This window comes from Sceloporus occidentalis, unplaced genomic scaffold, assembly GCF_023333645.1.
Source record: "Sceloporus occidentalis isolate IW3139 unplaced genomic scaffold, rSceOcc1.0.p SCAF_6, whole genome shotgun sequence".
NCBI lineage: Eukaryota > Metazoa > Chordata > Lepidosauria > Squamata > Phrynosomatidae > Sceloporus > Sceloporus occidentalis.
The window spans coordinates 85,126,593-85,145,562 of record NW_028316986.1 but is presented as its reverse complement, the minus strand read 5'-3'; the positions used below and the strand labels follow the sequence as shown (position 1 = coordinate 85,145,562).

General features: G+C 39.0%; 1 protein-coding gene across 2 annotated transcripts in view; it reads left to right on the top strand.

Moving 5' to 3' along the window:
* UTRN (utrophin) overlaps window positions 1-18,970 on the top strand; it is a 446,595-nt gene that overhangs the window by 412,127 nt on the left and 15,498 nt on the right. For both annotated transcript variants that reach the window (XM_089530248.1, XM_089530249.1), the window contains exons 68-73: window positions 813-851; window positions 1,199-1,264; window positions 2,891-2,956; window positions 10,244-10,402; window positions 13,091-13,334; window positions 16,352-16,460. In XM_089530248.1, the coding sequence (XP_089386374.1) occupies window positions 813-851; window positions 1,199-1,264; window positions 2,891-2,956; window positions 10,244-10,402; window positions 13,091-13,334; window positions 16,352-16,460 (683 nt within the window). The remainder of the gene's footprint in view (window positions 1-812; window positions 852-1,198; window positions 1,265-2,890; window positions 2,957-10,243; window positions 10,403-13,090; window positions 13,335-16,351; window positions 16,461-18,970) is intronic.

The following is an 18,970-nucleotide window of genomic DNA, read 5'->3' as shown; positions in this document are numbered from 1 at the left end:
CCGTCGGGTGTCCTTGGGGCATGAAGTCCCAAGGACACCCCTTTCCAGGCTGCGGGGAAGTGGCCTTTTGCCGCTTCCCCACGGCCTGAAAAGCGGCAGATCGGGGCCTCAGAGGCTGCTGCTGTGGCAGCTGAGGCCCCGATCCAGTGGGGAAAGGGGCGGGAACAGGCCGCCCCAAAAGAGCAGTCTGTAAACCGCCCTTGCCAAGAAAACCCTATGACACATCTGCCTTTGATTCTTGAAGGCATGCAGCAAGTACAGCTGGCCCTCCTTATTGACAGATTTTTTTATCCACAGATTCATTTTACCATTTTATATAAGGGACACCATTTTACTATGCCATTGTAATTAATGGGACTTGAGCATCCACAGATTTTGTTATCCATAGGATCCTGGAACCAAACCCCAGAGGATAAGGGCCCACTGTACTCACATTTCTTGTATCCCCTTCCCTCAGCTTCCTTTTCAATAATATCCATGCCAAAAATTACAAAGTTGAATAATATATTAATACTGGAAGCAAATAATATTCTTCATAGTCAATAGGTTTGACATTTTTCTTGGTTTTGAGACTGTTGCTCTTGTTGTTTGCTTTCTAAAGATATCTTCCACCTCCAATACATTAAGATTTTTTGTTTCCATTATAGCAAAAGGATATTTTGACCATTCATAAAATTATTATCAAAGGGAATTGCTTTTAAGATTCTCAGTAGCTGAACTTCATGTTTTTTAACTGCTTAAATTGCACTAAAGCTCCTCTGCTGTATTTTTCTTCTCTCTCTTTCTCTCTTTCTCTTTTTTCCCCTTTATAGTCCAATCACACTTATCAGTATGTGGCCAGAACAATATGAGTGAGTATCTGTAATGCTTGTTGAACAGATGCTGGGTTCAGTCTCTAAAGTACTTACTTTGTATATTTTATTAACGGTTTTTCTTTTCTGTGCATAATCATGGTCCTGTGCATCTCCCAATCATCCTCATGGGAGAGGCAGTGGGGAAATTCCCAAAGGATTGTGCTTAAATAATTTAATAGTTTTCTTAATGGAGTATAATAAGTAATATATCCATGGAATCTTACTGGGTAACAGTCATATCACCATTTTAAAAATAATATTGTATATTAAATATTATAATAGCTCCGCCCTCCAATAACATGACAGTTTGTATCAATATTTGCTTTTCTTGCTTTCTTTCTTAGTCCCTCCCAGTCTCCCCAACTATTTCATGATGACACACATTCCAGGATAGAGCAATATGCTAGCAGGTATGATGTATAAGAAAAATATATTTTATACTTCATGTAGTGAAAACTGCAAATGATATAAATATATAAAATATGTTCAAAAGCATCTTCTTGGATGTAACGATGAGGTAATTTTTGATTAAAGGGATAACTGAATAATATGAATTGATAATATTGAGCTATTGCTAGTTTGGGGGGGGGGGAAGGCAGGTGCTGCTGATATTTTTATTTCTCTTTTGGACTCAAATATAGCAGCTTATACCATTACAACTATCACAATAAAAGAGAATTTAAAAAGGAAAAACCAAGCAATGCAGCAAACATAGTAGTAGTCATAACCACGGATTCGTTAGTCTTCTGATTCTAGATACTCATCTGGAAAAAATTGTTTTCATTTGTTCTCTTAAAACCAATAGAGACAAAACCAAGATACATTTTTAAGGAAGCAATGTAATCCTGCCTTGAGAATGAATTCCATAACTTTGGTATAACCACTGAGAAGAGACTGTTCCTTGTGTCTTTGGTGAGCCAGGGGGACAGAGTGGGATCTCTGTAAATGCCCTAAGTATGTGGCTGGGTTCAAACAGGAGAACATGGAACATTCTTAATCTAATTACATGTGTGATTTCCATAAATAGACATATGTTGTTGTTGTTAACTGCTCTCAGGCCCGTGAGCTCCCTGATTCTGGCTACATTTGTACTGCAGAAATAATCCGATTTGACACCACTTTAACTGCTGTGGCTCAATGCTATGGAATTCTGGGAGCTGTAGTTTGTTGTGCCACAAATATAAATGAATTTCATGCTTAGACTTGGGTCAGATCTCTTTTCCACTAGTAGTATGGTGTCATCTGCATCAGCTTAGATTGTTAATGTTTCTTCCTTCCTGATGCAAAGGTGTTATTCCACCCTTTTCATGTTGCTAAAATGCATAGCCATGTGAGGTGGAAATAATCACAGTTCTGGCATTTCCCCATTTGTTTTAGTGGCTTTTTTATTTGTATGACCAGCTATATCATCCACTAGAAGAAAACAAACAAACAAACTGGAGAGGCCTGCTTGTGTGGACATTTTGACAGACAAGGCAACAGTGATAAATAAAGATAGGTCTCGATGAGGAAGTAGCAGAAACTGGGACAATTATATTTTGTTAGTTAGTTTATAGAATTTATGCCTCATCCTTTAGCCAGTAAAGGCTTACAAACAGTTAATCTGATAGTCCTTGCCCTTACATTTAAAATCTGAATAAGACATGACACAAAAAGGAGAAAGGATGGGGAAGGTGGAGGGGGGAATTAAGTTCTGTAGTTGCTAGGTCTTGGCATGCACCTGGCTCTTGCAAAGCAGTTGGAGAATAGGGGTGTAAGCATCAGCTATAGCCCAGGCATGATGGAGATGTACCCAACTGCTCTTTTTCCTTGCTATTATATTATATAATATTATAACTATGACATGATGCAGAATAAAAACTATCCAAATTTTTAAAAAGGAGGTAAGCCTGAAAACTGTTCTTTGGAGTAAGCTAACAAAGAATTTGTTTTTGATAGGCTCCTTTTAACTTAAGTTGCTGCAGTTGCCTGAAACAACAACTGGGGTAGAACGTGGACTTTTTTCCCCCTTACATGACTTTCTCTCTGTCTTTTAGACTGGCCCAGATGGAACGGACCAATGGTTCTTTGTTCACAGATGGTAGCTCCACCACAGGAAGTGTGTAAGTAGATTAAGGAAGTATAATTGCCTGAAAATGTCAACACATTTGATTGTAACTCTGATAAATTCATCAATTGCTGTGAATTTTAGCTCCTAGCAAATGAGTAATAATTAGACTTTCCCAGTGACCTATATTCATGTTGCCTTCTCATAATAATGTAAGCTCATTGGGTATAGTATATAAGATAGCATGGAATATAATAACTGTCAGTATTACCATTTGTGGTAGTACTGATTTGCACTATAAATTACTAGTGTTCGGGTAGCTGAAAAGAATAATTTAATAAAGATTATTTTTGAGGCAGCATTTCTTTCCTCAGAAATGTAGTTTATAAAAAAAAAGCCATTGCACAGGTTCCTGCCAATTCACAGACTTAGCTGTATAGGCATTTTTAAACAAGCAAATCCCATTTTCTTTTATCTTTTCTTCTGATATACATGCAGTCACAGACTGCACGCCAATAATGGTATAAAGTTGTGATTTGTGAATCTAATAAACACGAGGGATGAGGTTGACTAGATCATAATTTTCTGATGCTGACTTGTTTAAAGGAATATAATTCTAGAGATAAACTACACAATAGGCTGGTTTTAATTTATTTTTTAAAATAAACAATGAGCTTGTGCAAAAATATTTGGATTGTCCCAGATATTCAGAGGTGTTGATAACACTATAAAACTGTAGAAATATTGGATCCTATTAATTGGCCAGGAAAACAAATGTGGACATTTGACCATCACAGCCCTTTGGAGGGCATTTCTTTGCTTGACTTATTTGTTTTCAAGCCTACCAAGGAAAACCCCATCAGATGCAATTCTGACATGCCTCAGCAGATAATTACCAAGTTGGACCTTAAGTCCTGCATTTTCTTTTCATCTGCAAAATCTGCCATATAAGGTTGGATGTTAAGTGGTAAACAAATCAATTCCTACTTCTGTTTTGTTCCTTTGACCTTTTGTTTCTTGATATGCATCATTTTCTAACGGTCTAGCTTTGAATGACAATATTTGAGAAATTTGTACTTGGGACAAGAGGCTACTGTCAGAACAGAACACGGAGAAACAATTGACAAAGAGGTCAGGCAAGGCTGCATCCTTACATCCTACCTGTTCAACTTGAATGCAGAACATACTATACAAAAAGCAGGCTTGAACACTTCTTGGCCTTTTGGCTAAGATCAAGTGTAGGCTTGAACACAGAAGAAGGAGGAGAGAAAAATAGGAGGAAGGAATATCAACAATCTAAGGTATGAAGATGATAAATACTACTAGCGAAAACATCATAGACCTAGAGCGAGTGACTCCTAAGATCAAGGAAGAAAGTGCAAAGGCAGACTTATTGTTAAACATAAAGAAAATAAAAATAAAGACCATGAAGAATTTACACAAATTGAACCTAGGCAATGAGGAAATAGAAATAGTATTATAATGAGGATCAAACATTGATCAGAGTGGGGACTGCAGTCAAGAAATCATGAGTAAGAATGAGGAGCAAAGCTATGAAAAAACTAGAAAAGATCTTAAGATATACAAAGATATACAGCTGAGCATGAAAGAATTGTACAAGCCATTCTATTCCTATTATCATGGATGGATGAAAGAGCTGGACAGTTAAGAAAGCAAATAGGAAGAAAATCAAATCATTTGAAATGTGATGCTGGAGAAGAGTCCTGAGGCACTCAGCTAAGAAGTCAAACAAATGGGTCCTAGTACAGATCAAACCAGAAATCTCTCTGGAAGCCAAGATGACTAAAGTAAGGTTGTCGTGCTTTGGCCCCATCATGAGAAGGCATAACTCATTGGAGAAAACAGTAATGCTAGGGAAGGTGGAGGGAAGCAGAAAGAGAGGAAAACTGCATGCTTGATGGAGGGACGCTATTACGGAGGTCACGGGTATGAATTTGCAGGAACTGAGCAAAGCAGTGGAGGACAGGAAGTCTTGGAAATGTCTCATCTAAGGATTGCCATAGGTAGATAACAGCTAATAGCTGTTTGCGTGGGCCACACTAATACCAATACAGATTAAGTCTCTCTTATCCAGAATTCTGAAATTTGAAATATTCCAAAATTGTGAATATGGGTGGATGAGATAGTAATACTTTTGCTTTTCTGATGGTTCAGTATACACAAACTTTGTTTAATGCACAAAACTATTCAAAATATTGCATATAAAATTACCTTCAGTCTATGTGTATAAGGTGTATACAAAATATAAATGACTCTCATGTTTAGACTTGGCTCCCATCTCCAAGATACCTCATTGTGTATGTAAAAATATCCCAAAATCCAAAAAACTCCAAAATCATAAACAGAGGCATTTTGGATAAGGGAGTCTCAGCCTGTGTGTACAGGGCAATTCAAAAAGAATGGTGCTAAACCGAGTAAGAACTGCTTGTACGTGTTATCTTCCTTTTTGTTCTGGAGCTTTCAACATTCTTGTAATTTAGTACTAGAGAGTTTTCTTCTGGCTTCTTGTCCTTTATTCTAGTATGAATCATATGGTCAGCAAGGAAGCATTCATCTGGGATTGCTGTGCAGCTAATAGATCTATCTTAAATTGGTGTCATGTGAGCTGACACAATGTTCTGCTTTTCAGACAAATCAGTTGGCAAAGCAGATGAGAAGTGGTAGGAGAAAAAAATCCACAACAAAGCTACATTTTTTTCTATAAATAGCTTTTCTTTGTCAGGTGATACTTCAGTGAAGAACAGCATTATCAGCTGCAAAGCATACTGCTTATAATAGACAAATCAATAAACCTCCTCTTTGTCCTCTTCAAAACTTCTGATTTTGAAACAGTGGAATGCAAGGGATAAAAATACTTTGCACTGCACAAGTTGCCATTGTGTGTGGTGCTGGTGCTTACTTATCACAATCTTCTGCTTGTCGCTAGCAATGTTGTGAGAAGAATGAAGGGCTTGACCTAAGTTTGTATTGGAACACAATATTCTTTAGACACTCACAATGAGTCTGAAGACATAGAAGATTTTTCTGTAAGTGCTGAACAAGCAAGTCCCAACTTGAGAAACAAGCTCTATTCAAAGCAAGGGGGGAGGGAGAGAAATGTTTGCTTTGATCACTGTTTTAAATTTATATTTGATGCTGAAATTTGGACAAAACTGCCTTTTCTGGTATTGAATTAGTAAAAAAAGAAATAGGAAAAAAATTAACCATAGTCTTAAATTATGCATGCTCTTGAACTTTCCTCTCAGCATATTTGTGTTAACATCAAGGTGCTTCCTGTACTTAAAACCAATGTTGCCTTTGATTGTGATGCTCAAAAGCAGGCACTGCTCCCTATAATTTAAAGAGATTTAGACTGTTTTTTTATTTTTAGCAAATATGATGACTGTAATCAAATTCTTCAATTTAGTTTAAAATTATTTTCCTACATGTCTTATTCACCTAGCAGCTGTGTTTTGAGTTGCCAGTGGCTCCAAATATTTAATATATTCCTAAGAAATAATACTTACTGTACATAACTTTATAGTGCCATAAAAGCTGAAAATTGTATTGAGTTGTCATCAATGACAATCTGATGTCAAAGCTACTTGTGGCTATAGCTAACTGAAGACAGACGAGAAAAAAAGATGCATGCTCTTGACTAACATGGGTACCATTTATTTTGTATGTGTATATATACATACAGACAGAAACATACATACATAGGAGATTATCGCACTGTGTTCTGAGAACGTTCCTATCATCACGTGATGAGAACGTTCCTGGAACAGATATTACTGCATTAGTAAACTAGAACGTGATCAGACCGTGATCAGAACTGCATTTTACCGCACAGCGATTCCTGAAACCGTTCCGAGAACATATTCCACCAAGGCCGCCTCCGTCTCCTGATTGGCTGAAAGAATGACAGGCAGGGAGGCAGGAAAGCAAGCAGGCGAGCGACTGCAGTGAGGGAAGGGGTGTGTGTGAGAGAGAGAGGGGGGAAAGAAGGAGGGAGGGAGGGGAGGGAAGAAGGAGGGATCGGGAGGAAGGCAGGGAGAAAGAGAAATGAGGAGAGATGAGCCTTGCAAGTTACATCCCAAACCTCCTTTGCAAGGCTGGGAAGAAGGAGGAGCTCCATGCAGGTCTCTTCAAGCCGAAGAAAAGCAAGTTGCCAGGGAGGGGACTGGGCCAAGGGCAGAGCCCCGGCAGCCATAGCAGCTCTTTAAACCGGTTAGAAAAGAAGAGTCCTCTGCTGTCATCCCAATTCCCCATTTTGGCTGCTTGTCAGCCTTTTGCCTCCTGTGTGTGTGCGCATGTAATGTGTGCCTTCATAGAATCATAGAATCATAGAGTTGGAAGAGACCACAAGGGCCATCCAGTCCAACCCCATTCTGCCATGCAGGAAATCACAATCAAAGCATCCCCAACAGATGGCCATCCAGCCTCTGCTTAAAGACCTCCAAGGAAGGAGACTCCACTACACTCTGAGGAAAGAGTGTGTTCCACTGTCGAACAGCCCTTACTCTCAGGAAGTTCCTCCTAATATTGAAGTGGGATCTCTTTTCCTGGAGCTTGCATCCATTGCTCCGGGTCCTAGTCTCTGGAGCAGCAGAAACCAAGCTTGCTCCCTCATCAATGTGACATCCCTTCAAATATTTAAACAGGGCTATCATATCACCTCTTAATCTTCTCTTCTCCAGGCTAAACATCCCCAGCTCCTTAAGTCGTTCCTTGTAGGGCATGGTTTCCAGACCTTTCACCATTTTAGTCGCCCTCCTTTGGACACGCTCCTTTTTGAATTGTGGTGCCCAGAACTGGACACAATATTCTAGGTGGGGCCTGTGAGCTTCCCTCCCCGCTTTAATTCTTGTCTGGCTCTTTGCTATGGAATTCTGGGAGTTGTTTGCTTGCTTTTGTGTGTTGCTCCAAACAGAGGAGCTTTTGTGGGTTCCTTCCTGGAGGGAAGGAGGAGAAGGTCCTGGGCATCTCTGCCATCCTTGCCTCCTGCAGGCTGCCAGCACAGGAGCCCCGCTGGACATGACACTAGAGGCCCCCGCAGAAGCAGCCAGACCCTCTCCCTCTTGCTCTCTGCCCTGGCCTCCTGTTTCCCTCTCTCTTTCTCTCTCTTTCCCTTCTTTCCTCTTCTCTCACTTGTCCCAACTTTCCTCCCTTCCCTCCCTCCTTCTTTCCCCCCTCACACACACACCCCTTCCCTCACTGCAGTCGCTCGCCTGCCTGCCTCCCTCCCTGCCTGTCATTCTTTCAGCCAATCAGGAGACGGAGGAATGAGAGAACGGATTTGAGAACAGATAAGAATATCGCACACACCTCTGTTGAAACGTTCTCATCACGTTTCAGCTCTCTGGGAACACATTCATATCTGTACCCTCCTGGAACACATTTGGAACACATTTAAGCGTTCTGAGAACCCGATTGGAACACATACGTGCGGTATACTCAAATGCGTTCCGTTCTCATCACGTGATGAGAACGGTCTCAGAACGCAGTGTGATAATCTCCATACATTGGCCTAGCATTGTATATTAATAAATTTTAATAGGGACTTTTTAAATATACAGTAGTTATGTTTAATTATTTTTATTGTAGCTACACTAGAAAAATAATTTTAAACTGAAAAGGGGCTTTTCTGCCCAAAATATTTTGAGTTGCAGGAAAGTTCTCATGTTCTGATCATGAAAAAAAAAAAAATCAAATCAATCAGACAAAAGCACTTCAAATAAGTATTTAATTTGCTGTAGAGAAATATTATATGCAATAATACTATCACTTGCTTCTACACATAGTCAGCGTATATGGGATAGCAAACACTCCAAATGTACTTATAATACCAAAGGTGCCACACCAAATATACATTGTCTACTTTTTTTTGTCTTGCATGATTGTTATAATTTGTATCCCATCAGGGCATATGGGGGTGGGTGGGTTTTTTAACCACAGATCACAAAACTGTTGTCTGGGCAGGCAGGGGGTTTAGGTTTGTTTGTTTGTTTGTTTGTTTGTTTGTTTGTTTGTTTTGTTTTTAGTCCTGGGATCCTGCACAAGCCCCATGGTTTGCCAAAAGTGACCAACTCCCCAGCAGAAGTGGTTGTATGTCCTCATTTTTTAAGATGTTAAACATTGCAGTGGGCTCCAGGAACCTATTTGGAAAGTAAATTGCCTCTCCTTGCCTGTGTCCAGGAAGCTGGGGAAGTCAATGACTGCAGAAATAGACTGGGGCATGCTTTGCTAGCACTGCGATAGACACTGGTGGCTTGTCAAAACAAGGAAGGGCTTCTTTTGAGTTAAATGAGTTCTCAACCCCATGCCTTTTTGAGCAGACCTTTCTCCCATGTGTGCTAGAATTTATTTATGCAAAATCATTATTTTAAAGTAAATGTTCCTTCCTCAGCTATTGAGTAAATAGTGTTTTCCTCTTGTCCTGATCTCTCTCATACTAGAACTGTAAGCTGTCTTTTCTGTAGGAAGTTTTGTGTATTGCAAGCTGTGATCTGGACTGAATGGTTTGATCTGTGTGGCTGGTGTGTAGATTGTCTTGCTGTGTGGCTGGAGGGCAGAGTACTCTTGATAACTAAGTCCTTTCTAACTATTATTGGCATACCCAGTGTAAGATTCTTTCATATCTATAGTTGCCTGGCACTTGGAGAGCTTTCCTTGCATCCTTTCTTTATCTGCCTGTTTAATTTTAGAGTGTAATCTAAAAAGCTGTTCTCCCTCAAGTTTTACACAGTTTGCATATTTATTATTTAATTTTTCAATGGTTCTTGAGTTGGTTATAATGAGAAAGCTGCTATGCAGAAAGCAACACTTTAAATTGGGTAAACAGATGGCCAAATAATAAAATGTGGAGAGAACGGTTCCAAATGTCTTTGAAAAATTCATCTGTTGCTGTTGTTTAGTTGCAAATAAAGGGGTTAATTTGTTCAGGTTATGATCAGTTTCTGATCCTTCCTAAGTAAACATCAAGCACCCCAAACTTTGTGAGCGCTCTGATTTGTATGCAGTTCAGCATGAATGTGCACTTAATTCTTCAAGGCAATCTCTATAAACTGGGCCAAAGAATATGGTCTATGAAAGTAAAAGGACCAATCTTACCACCATGCCAAGAAGCAATTTATGTGATTGTCTATAAAATTTCAGTTTGTCTTTCTTTACATGTATCCCTCAGTGCAATTTTGTTTCTTCAAGCAATCTTACAGCGATCCCACAAGATGTGTAAACTCACCGTGGCTTCACTTTAAATACATTCTGGAAACAATTTATAACCATGTAATTATAGTTCACTCCTCTAAAGGTTATTTATGCTAGCTCTCTTTGTCTCTAGGGAGGATGAGCATGCCCTTATCCAGCAGTACTGTCAGACTCTGGGAGGGGAGTCACCTGTGAGTCAACCGCAGAGCCCAGCACAGATCTTGAAGTCAGTAGAGAAAGAGGAACGAGGAGAACTGGAACGCATCATTGCAGATCTTGAGGAAGAACAAAGGTATTGTCGTTTTTCCTTCTAAAGACCTAAGGGCTAATCAATAAACATTTCTATTCATTTTTGAATAAATATGTACAGGACTGGAGTGCTTCTAAAGGCTCTGGAACTTCTTTAATGTTTTCTAATATATGCACTTATGTATGAAATTTGGTTGGGAAAAAGCCACTAAAGTCACAGACTTATTTGAGAACAGGGGAAAATCAGAACACAGTGAAGCAGGAGGAACAGAAAAACCAACTACTCCTCCAAAATTCAGGTGGAAGGAGTTGTCTCTTTCCTTGATTAACCACAACATTGCCCTACCTGTCTTCCTCTCTTCTCTCACTCATTGTTCTTTCTATAATGGAGCTCTCCAACAAATCACTTAAATCTGCTCAATCCAATCCTGATATTTAGACATGTTACATCAAACCCAGTCCCTAGCTTACCATAAAGAAAATGATTACTTCAATATTTCTCTTCCTACTTAGGCAAGAAATTAATTATTATTATTATTATTATTATTATTATTATTTACTAGATTACTAGATTTACACAGCACTGTACATACAAACAATGAAATACATAAAAGTAAACCTGCCCATGGTGTACATTCTAAGAAATAATAGTATAATACATATAAATAATACATAACAATACAGGAAGGGGTTCAATAAAATAAGACAGGCAGTAAATTAAAAATGTCAAATAACAAATAATAGTCACAGCATGTCTGGGAATGCTTCCCTGAACAAGATGGTCTTCAACTCAGTTTTGAAACTGGTTAAAGAAGTGATAACCCTTGCTTGTGGGGGAAGGAGATTCCAGGAGTGAGGCAGCAAGTGAGAAGGAATGAAGCCGAGATGGGACAGTGAAAATCCTAGGTAGAGAAAGCAGACTTTGACTGCCAGAACAGAGGACACGGGTGGGAAGGTGAGGAGAAAGAAGTTCTGATAAATAAGGAGGGGCCAGCCCATGCAGGGCTTTAAAAGTCAACATCAGGAGCTTATATACTGAATACGGAAAGGGAGGGGGAGCTAGCGAAGGGATGACAAAGGAGAGATATGGTCAGAGCGGTGGGCGGATGTAATAATGCGTGCAGCTGAATGCTGGACAGAAATTAAAGGATGGAGGTGAAAAAGAGGAAGCCCTGCCATAAGGAGGTTACAGAAATCAAGTTGTGAGACCGCTAGGGCATGGACCAGAATCTTGGCAGTAGAAATGGTTGGATTTTGGCAATATTGTATAAAAAGAATCTACATGCCTTAACTGTGGTCTGGATCTGGGGGATACGTGACAGAGAAGAATAAAAAATAAAACCAAGACTATGGACTTCCTGAACAAGTTGAATAGAAATGTCATCCACAGAAACAGAAGGCTGTGTTGTACCGTTTCTCCTCTGAAAAGAGCCTGTAGCTCAGTGGCAGAGCCTGTTTTTCATGCCAAATTGCTAGACTCAGTTAGACCTTGCTTGTTATAAGGCACATTCATTTGTTCCTGAAGAGGCACTAGGTTCTGACAGAATTAAGAAGATGTTCTACAGTGGAATGGACTGCCTTGAGGTGGGGATGGCCTCTCTTTCCTTGGAGGTCTTTAAACAAGGGCAGGATGGGAATCTTTCAGGAGTACTGTAATTGTGTATTCCTACATGGTGGTGGTTGGATTGGATGCCACTTGGGGTCCCTCCAACTCTTTTAAGATTTTATGATTCAGAATTAATTTTTAAAAATAAAATCTTCATGTTTAGGTTGTAGCATCAGTTGGTGATTTGAATGTTTGAACATGCCAAAATCATCCCTTTGAGAGAAGAGTTATCCAATGTAAAATAGATATGTATATGACAAACCTTTTCTAGGTGTAATGAATGTGGTTTAATAAACATACCATGTGTGGAGAACCTCTAGTCTGTTGGCCAAATATGGCACAACAGACCTCCCAGTTGAATTCTTCAGCCTTTCTTGACCCTACCCCACAGTTCTGTTTTTGCATTTTAGCTGAACAGAAAAGTAGGAAGGTAGTAAAAAGGTAAGAGTACAATCCTCTCACCCATCTCTCCCCATGCCTTGCTCACCTAATTTACAGAAACCACTGAGAAGTGGCGTGGGGATTAGATTTCTTAATTTCAGCAAGGAAAGCCAATGATATTGGAAAGGCTTGATCTCTTCTTGCACCAGCAGCTCAAATTCTGCCAGTTCACAGTTGTTTCATATGGGAATGGAGAGAGAGCAGGTGGATGTAGAGGTGGAAAGAGCATAGGAATGGGCAAGGAGACAGAGATAGAAAGAATTAGATAACAGGATGACTGAGAAGAGAAAGAGTGGTGGTGGTAGGTGAAATGATCTAAGAGAGTAATGGAGAGAGTGGAGTGACAGATATATATTAATGGGGAATGTCTGGATGTAAAGAATTGTGTGCATTGGATGTATACATGGCCTTGATACCACTCATATCTGTATTTAGCCCTGACCATGAGGTAAGGTGGTCTTTGGGTTGAGAAAATACTTCTGATCTGGCTTAAAACAGCTGTTAAGTGTCCGCCCAAGAAATTATTCAGTGTATATCTAGCTTTCCCTGCACTTCTCCTTCTATTCTGCTGTATTTAAGTAAAAAATAAGTATGCATATCAGAACTTGGTAGTTGTGATTAGGTTCCATCACCTTGAGTGAGAGACACATTAATTATGCCACAAATTTCAAACTGGCTTTTTAGGATGCTACAGGTGGAATATGAGCAACTAAAGGAACAGCATCTTCGAAAGGGTATGAATGTCCTGAGCTCACCCTCAGACTCAGCTATATCACCACAGCACACATCTGAAGATGCTGAACTCATTGCAGAGGCCAAACTTCTACGGCAGCATAAAGGTCGTCTTGAGGCTAGAATGCAGATTTTGGAAGACCATAACAAGCAGTTGGAATCTCAGCTTCACCGGCTACGACAGCTGCTTGAACAGGTACGGCACTTACAGTCACTTTCTCCTGCTGATGAACTTTATTTGTGGGCACATTATGTCGTCCTTCCTTCTGGAATCAATTAGTTCCTTTATAATTTCATTTAAATTGCAGATGTGCTACACTGTGCACTGCTTGATGTCTCTTCTTAGCTTCATATTGTCTCTCTTTTGAAGTCTTTATTTTAAATATGCTAGAAGCAAAGTCACATTGGAGATTACCGTACTACACTCTTATAGTGCTACGATTCCACTTTTACTGTTCTGGCTGTCTCCTGTTGCATTCTAGGATTTGCAGTGTAGGGAGGGGCATTCAGAATTCTTAGCCGGAGAGCAATTATATCTCAACTATGAATCCCAGAATGCAATAGGAGGCAGCCAGAGCAATACAAGTGGAATAGTAGCACTATAAAAGTATAGTGTAGTAATCGTAGTGATATTTTGTCAAAATGCATACATTCTATTATCTCACAACAGAGGTTATGATTAATTTAGTTTATTTGGTATATGCCTGTTAAACATTCTAAGGGATGGATCCAAAATTTGCCTATTGAGAATGGAAAGTGGGATTAGGGAGCAATTTTCCATGCACTCTCCAGAAACAATCACTTCAGTCATGATTCAATTATCCAGTCATTTGTTCAATCAATTAGTCATTCAACCAACAAATCATCTTATTTATATTCTGCCTCTTCCTCAAGAGTAGGACTCATTCATTGCCCAACACTCCTCCATAGGCTCCCCAAATGTTCAGATTGGATTTTCACAGAATGCAAGAGGAATAAGTGGGGAGTTAGCAATATATGCCACCTTCCCCTTCTTGTAGCACAAGTGAATTCTGAATCTAACCCTTAATCTACAACAGCACATACAGTTTGCAAAATGTGTGAGCTTTGTTCATGCATATAATTTTTTTAAATTGAAAAAACATTGACAGCTTCAGAATGTTTCTCTAAAATAACAGAATATGATTACACACTGTTGTGCTGATTTGAAAATGAGCTTTGTGTTGACAGCTATTATGTTACCTTGTGGCATGTATTGTTATTTGTTTGTTCTTCTGATGTATCATTTGCAAACCAGTCTCTCACTCTTTTTTAAAAGTCTGCTTTAGTATTGTGATGTATTGACTGAAGAGTGTTGATTAGGTTAATAAACTGTCAAGGTGGGTGTGTTGTCTGGAAGTCTGTGAGAAGAAAAACAAAATTGAGCCTGGTAAATGCTGCTTAGCACAATGGAACACCACAGAGTGTTGGTTGGAAGACTATTTTGCACTCTTGTACCCTGGGACTTGAATATTTCAGGTCTCAGATTGGAGGTGTACTTGCTATTTTTATTTCAGCAAGCTCAAAGGATTGGTGGTTGTCATCGGATGCTGTCATTTTTGTCCTAAAGATGGATTACAATGTCAAACTTAGAGGTGAAGCTAAGCTGGCGTGTGGCAGCTTGACAAAGACATGTTAATTATAAGGAAGAAGAAATAATGAAACAATTTCACTCACTTCTTCAGCTGTCTTCCTTTCCTTCCAGAGATTTCAAAGATCTGTTTAAGCAATCTCTATAGCTCCATAAATACTCTAAAGGCACCATATCCTGTTTGATCTTGGAAGCCAAACAGTGTCAGCTCTGGTTAGTACTTCCATGGGAGACCACCAGTGAATACTAGGTGCTGTGAGCATATATGAAATATATTTCATAGGAAAGAACTGACAAGGCCACCTCTGAGTATTCCTTGCGTAAGAAAACCCTATGAAATTCACGGAGTCACCAGAAGTCAACAAGGTACTTGAAGGCACATGCACAAATGCACATGAAACTGCAGAAGTTGTGTAGATCAAATTAATTTCTTTGTACACAAACAAGGAACAAGAGTTGCTATAGCTAAGACTCATGGTAGTTTATCCACTTTCCTATACTTCAGCAATTTGTAGCTTGTCAAAAACAGAAGCAAGAGAATCTGAAATCCTCCTTATGGTTATGCAAAGGGAGAGCGGGGGGGGGGGGGGGGATTATGAGCCCAGGGCTTTACTACAACTTATAGTGATAATGCTAAACCATATAAATGTTGGTGCTGTATATACTTAGAAGACTGATGAGAGAAATGTTATTTGAATTATCACTCAAAAATAAATTTTATCTAAATTGGGCAAAAGAAAAAAGACAATGTCTGGTAGGGAGGTATGACAGGTATGGAGAGAGACATAGCACCAGCAATATAGTGTATGTAATGTCCTGGTGTTGATACCATTTAGTTTCTCATGAGATTCTTAAGCATCAAGTTTTTAATAAAGCACCAAGGATAAAACTTTTCAAAACATCTTTTCATACCATCAGTCAGATACCAACAGGGCAACATGACTGTTGCAGGACATAGAAATGTGCCTCTGTGACTTAAAGTGGTGCCTTGGACTTTACAGTTTTTTTCCACCTGTCACTGAAATACCTCTAGCATGCAAAATAATACAGGTTTGGACTACAGTCAAGGCTATGCTGATGGCTGTTGAGATGCTACACATGGGTTTGTTACCAGATGAACAAACCTTTTGCACAACACAGTAGTTTCATATGGGCAGAGTGGAAGCCGATATGACTTTTCATTGTCAGACTCTTGCTCTTTTTTAATTGGATTTGTTTCCCTTTCTGTCAGGTGCATTTCCAACCTTGATGTAGAAGACCTTCCTAGTTTATTATTATTATTAATGTGTGTGAATATACCTATGAAATTCATAGGAAAGGAATAACCAAAGGTGATTTTGCCAGTTCCTTCCTCTGAAATACAGCCTACAGCACCTGATTGGTGGTCTCCCAAGTGCTAACCAGACCTGGCCTTAGCTTCCAAGGTCACACAGGATCTGGTATTTTTAGTGTATTTATTAATAGGCTATATCAACTGCTTAAAGCATACCAGGCCCACCAGTTTTTGCTGGGCTTTCTCTGTTTCCTTAAAGCATTCTTTGATGTCCTCCAGTGGGCTTCTGGTGTTATTAAAATATATCTTTATATATATTTAATTATTTTAGCCTGAAACAGATTCCAGAGTTAATGGGGGTTCTTCCTGTGCTTCACCTCAGCATTCTTCCCTCAGCTATTCACTTGAGCAAGATTCCAGTTCACAGTTTAATCAAACAGGTATGGTATCTGGTCAGTATAAAGTTTTGTATTCATCTTGATTTTGTTTACAAAGGCATGCATTTTGTAAGGTATGATAACCTATTGAAAAATGTGTAGCTAGATGTGAGTGATCTAACTTCAATATGAGGATTGAAATAGGCATTGTGTATATACTCCATGCTCTCTCTTTTACTGCTCTATCCCATATCATACTTGAGCATGTATTCATCCAGAACAAAGCATTAACAATTAGAGGATACCTCCTTAGCCCCCTTTAGCACTTTATTCTAAAACTGGAAAGTTGGTGTATAAGTATGTATATTTGTGTCTGCATCTGACTAAATAGAAGATTACAAAAGCTCATTATGCAGCTTTACTACTTATCTAGGACAGGGATTGAATTGGTATTTAAGGGAATTATTAATTAAGCATAAGTAGTCTTGATCAAGGCTAATAACTTTGACATTTGACAAACTTTAAATTTGGGAAGAAAAGTTCTTAATATTTTAGATGAACTGGTATAATATGTTGAAATAGAAGTTGGGTTTTTGGTTGTTCGTTTTTCATTTATTCTGATTCTGGTATATCTGGAATCATTACAAATTATATGTAGGAATGGGGCGGGGCGATTCTTGCCATTCTCTGCCCAGTGGATTGGATCCAGAATGTGTCTTCCACCACTTGAATTGCTCTGTTCATGAAAGGTGCCTGTCTGATTTTAGAAATTTCCTGTTTCTCCATGTTAACACCATAGTTCTATCCCCACTCAGCCTCTGATTCCTTCTGTGGCATTGCCAGAGAGAGTTTATGGGTCTGCTGGGGGGTGGGAGTGAAATGGAGGGGCAGGGAAATTCACTTCTGCCAACCCAGCTGCACGTTTCTAAATTTGGCAGTAATTTTAAGGCAATCCATGCCTTAAAAGTTGTCTTTATAGTTTTATATTACCATATATACTTGTCGATAAGTCTAAAAATTTATGCCGAAAAATTGACCTCAAAATCTCAGGTTGACATATTTATGAGTCAGTATGGTAATGTGATAGCAGCTTTTTCAGGTTTCTTCATGTGGTTGGAAGAGAGTTTTTTTTTTTCTCTTGAGCTGAGCAGAAAGAGTTCTAGGTGATAGATTATTGATAAACAAATAAATAGAGTCTCTCTCCCGTCAGCACTGTCTGGGAGTCAAGGGTGAAACCAAAGTTGAAACGCTGAAGCAAAAAATCTCCATAAAAATCTCCAAAAAAATCCATAATTTTGGCCCCAAAACCTGCCTTCAACTTATACATTAGGTTGACTTATAGTCGAGTATATAGGGTAAGTCTTTTCTGTCAAAGTGCTCTGGTGTAACAGCAAACTACAAATCTCAGGATTCCATAGCACTGAGCCATGACTGTTAAAGCAGTGTTAAACTTCCTTATTACTGCAGTGCAAATACAGCCTAAAATGCTTCCTCCTATATAGTGGATTCTGTCTCAAAGAAAAATGCAATGAGCTTCCAGTGAGTTTGCTCTTGCTCTCTTTTAGCCCCAAAGGCATAAGTGGATGGGGGTGCTCAGATGAAAAGAACAAGAAGCAAACTCTTTCTTTCATCCACCCAAGGTCCTAGGTCCAGTAAATTAAATCCTTGGCCACATGATCTGTACTCTCTCCACACCTGTTTGGTACCTAGTGTTAGAGTTCAATTGTGGGGTGAATCTGACCTCTGTTTTGAGGGAAGGCAAAAAATGTATGAGGTCTACCACTGATAGCAATTTTTGGTACCTTCCAATTACTTTGTTGTTTGTTCATAACTGCCCTTGAGTCAACCTTGACCCATGGCAACCCCATGGATGAGACATCTTCAACTTAGTACAGGTTGAGTGTCCTTTATCCAAAAATAAAAAAAAACCTCAAAAATCCAAAATTGTTCACATGGGTGGCTGAGATAGCAAAACTTTTGCTTTCTGATAGTTCAGATGCTCAACACAAACTTTATTTCATGGACAATATTATTAAAACGTTGTGTACAACATTACCTTCAGTCTATATGTATAAGATGTATATGAAACATCTCATCTGGCAGGCCTACCCACCCGATCTACTATAACTGACCCTGAAAGAACTCCACCCAGACTGTGATAAGATGGAACTAGACGACAAGCTAGTCTTTTTAGTAATTGTGATAATACTGTGATTTTATTAGATATATTGTACTATGTATGTTTTTATCTTATGCTTTGATTCCACCTTGATCCACAGGGAGAGGTGGGAAATATAAATGAAGAATGTATTTATTATTATTATTACTGAATTTTGTGTTTAGACATGGATCTCATCTCTAAGATATCTCATTATGTACATGCAAATATTCAAAATGCAAACAAATCCTAAATCTAAAATACTTCTGGTCCTAAATATTTCAGGTAAAGGATGCTCAACTGTAATACACATTTGTTAGAAAGCACTGGGGGCTTTCTAACAAGTCTAATAATCTGTCTCCCAACACCGTTTTATTGTTTGATAAAAGAATAACTTGCCAGTAAATTTGTACAA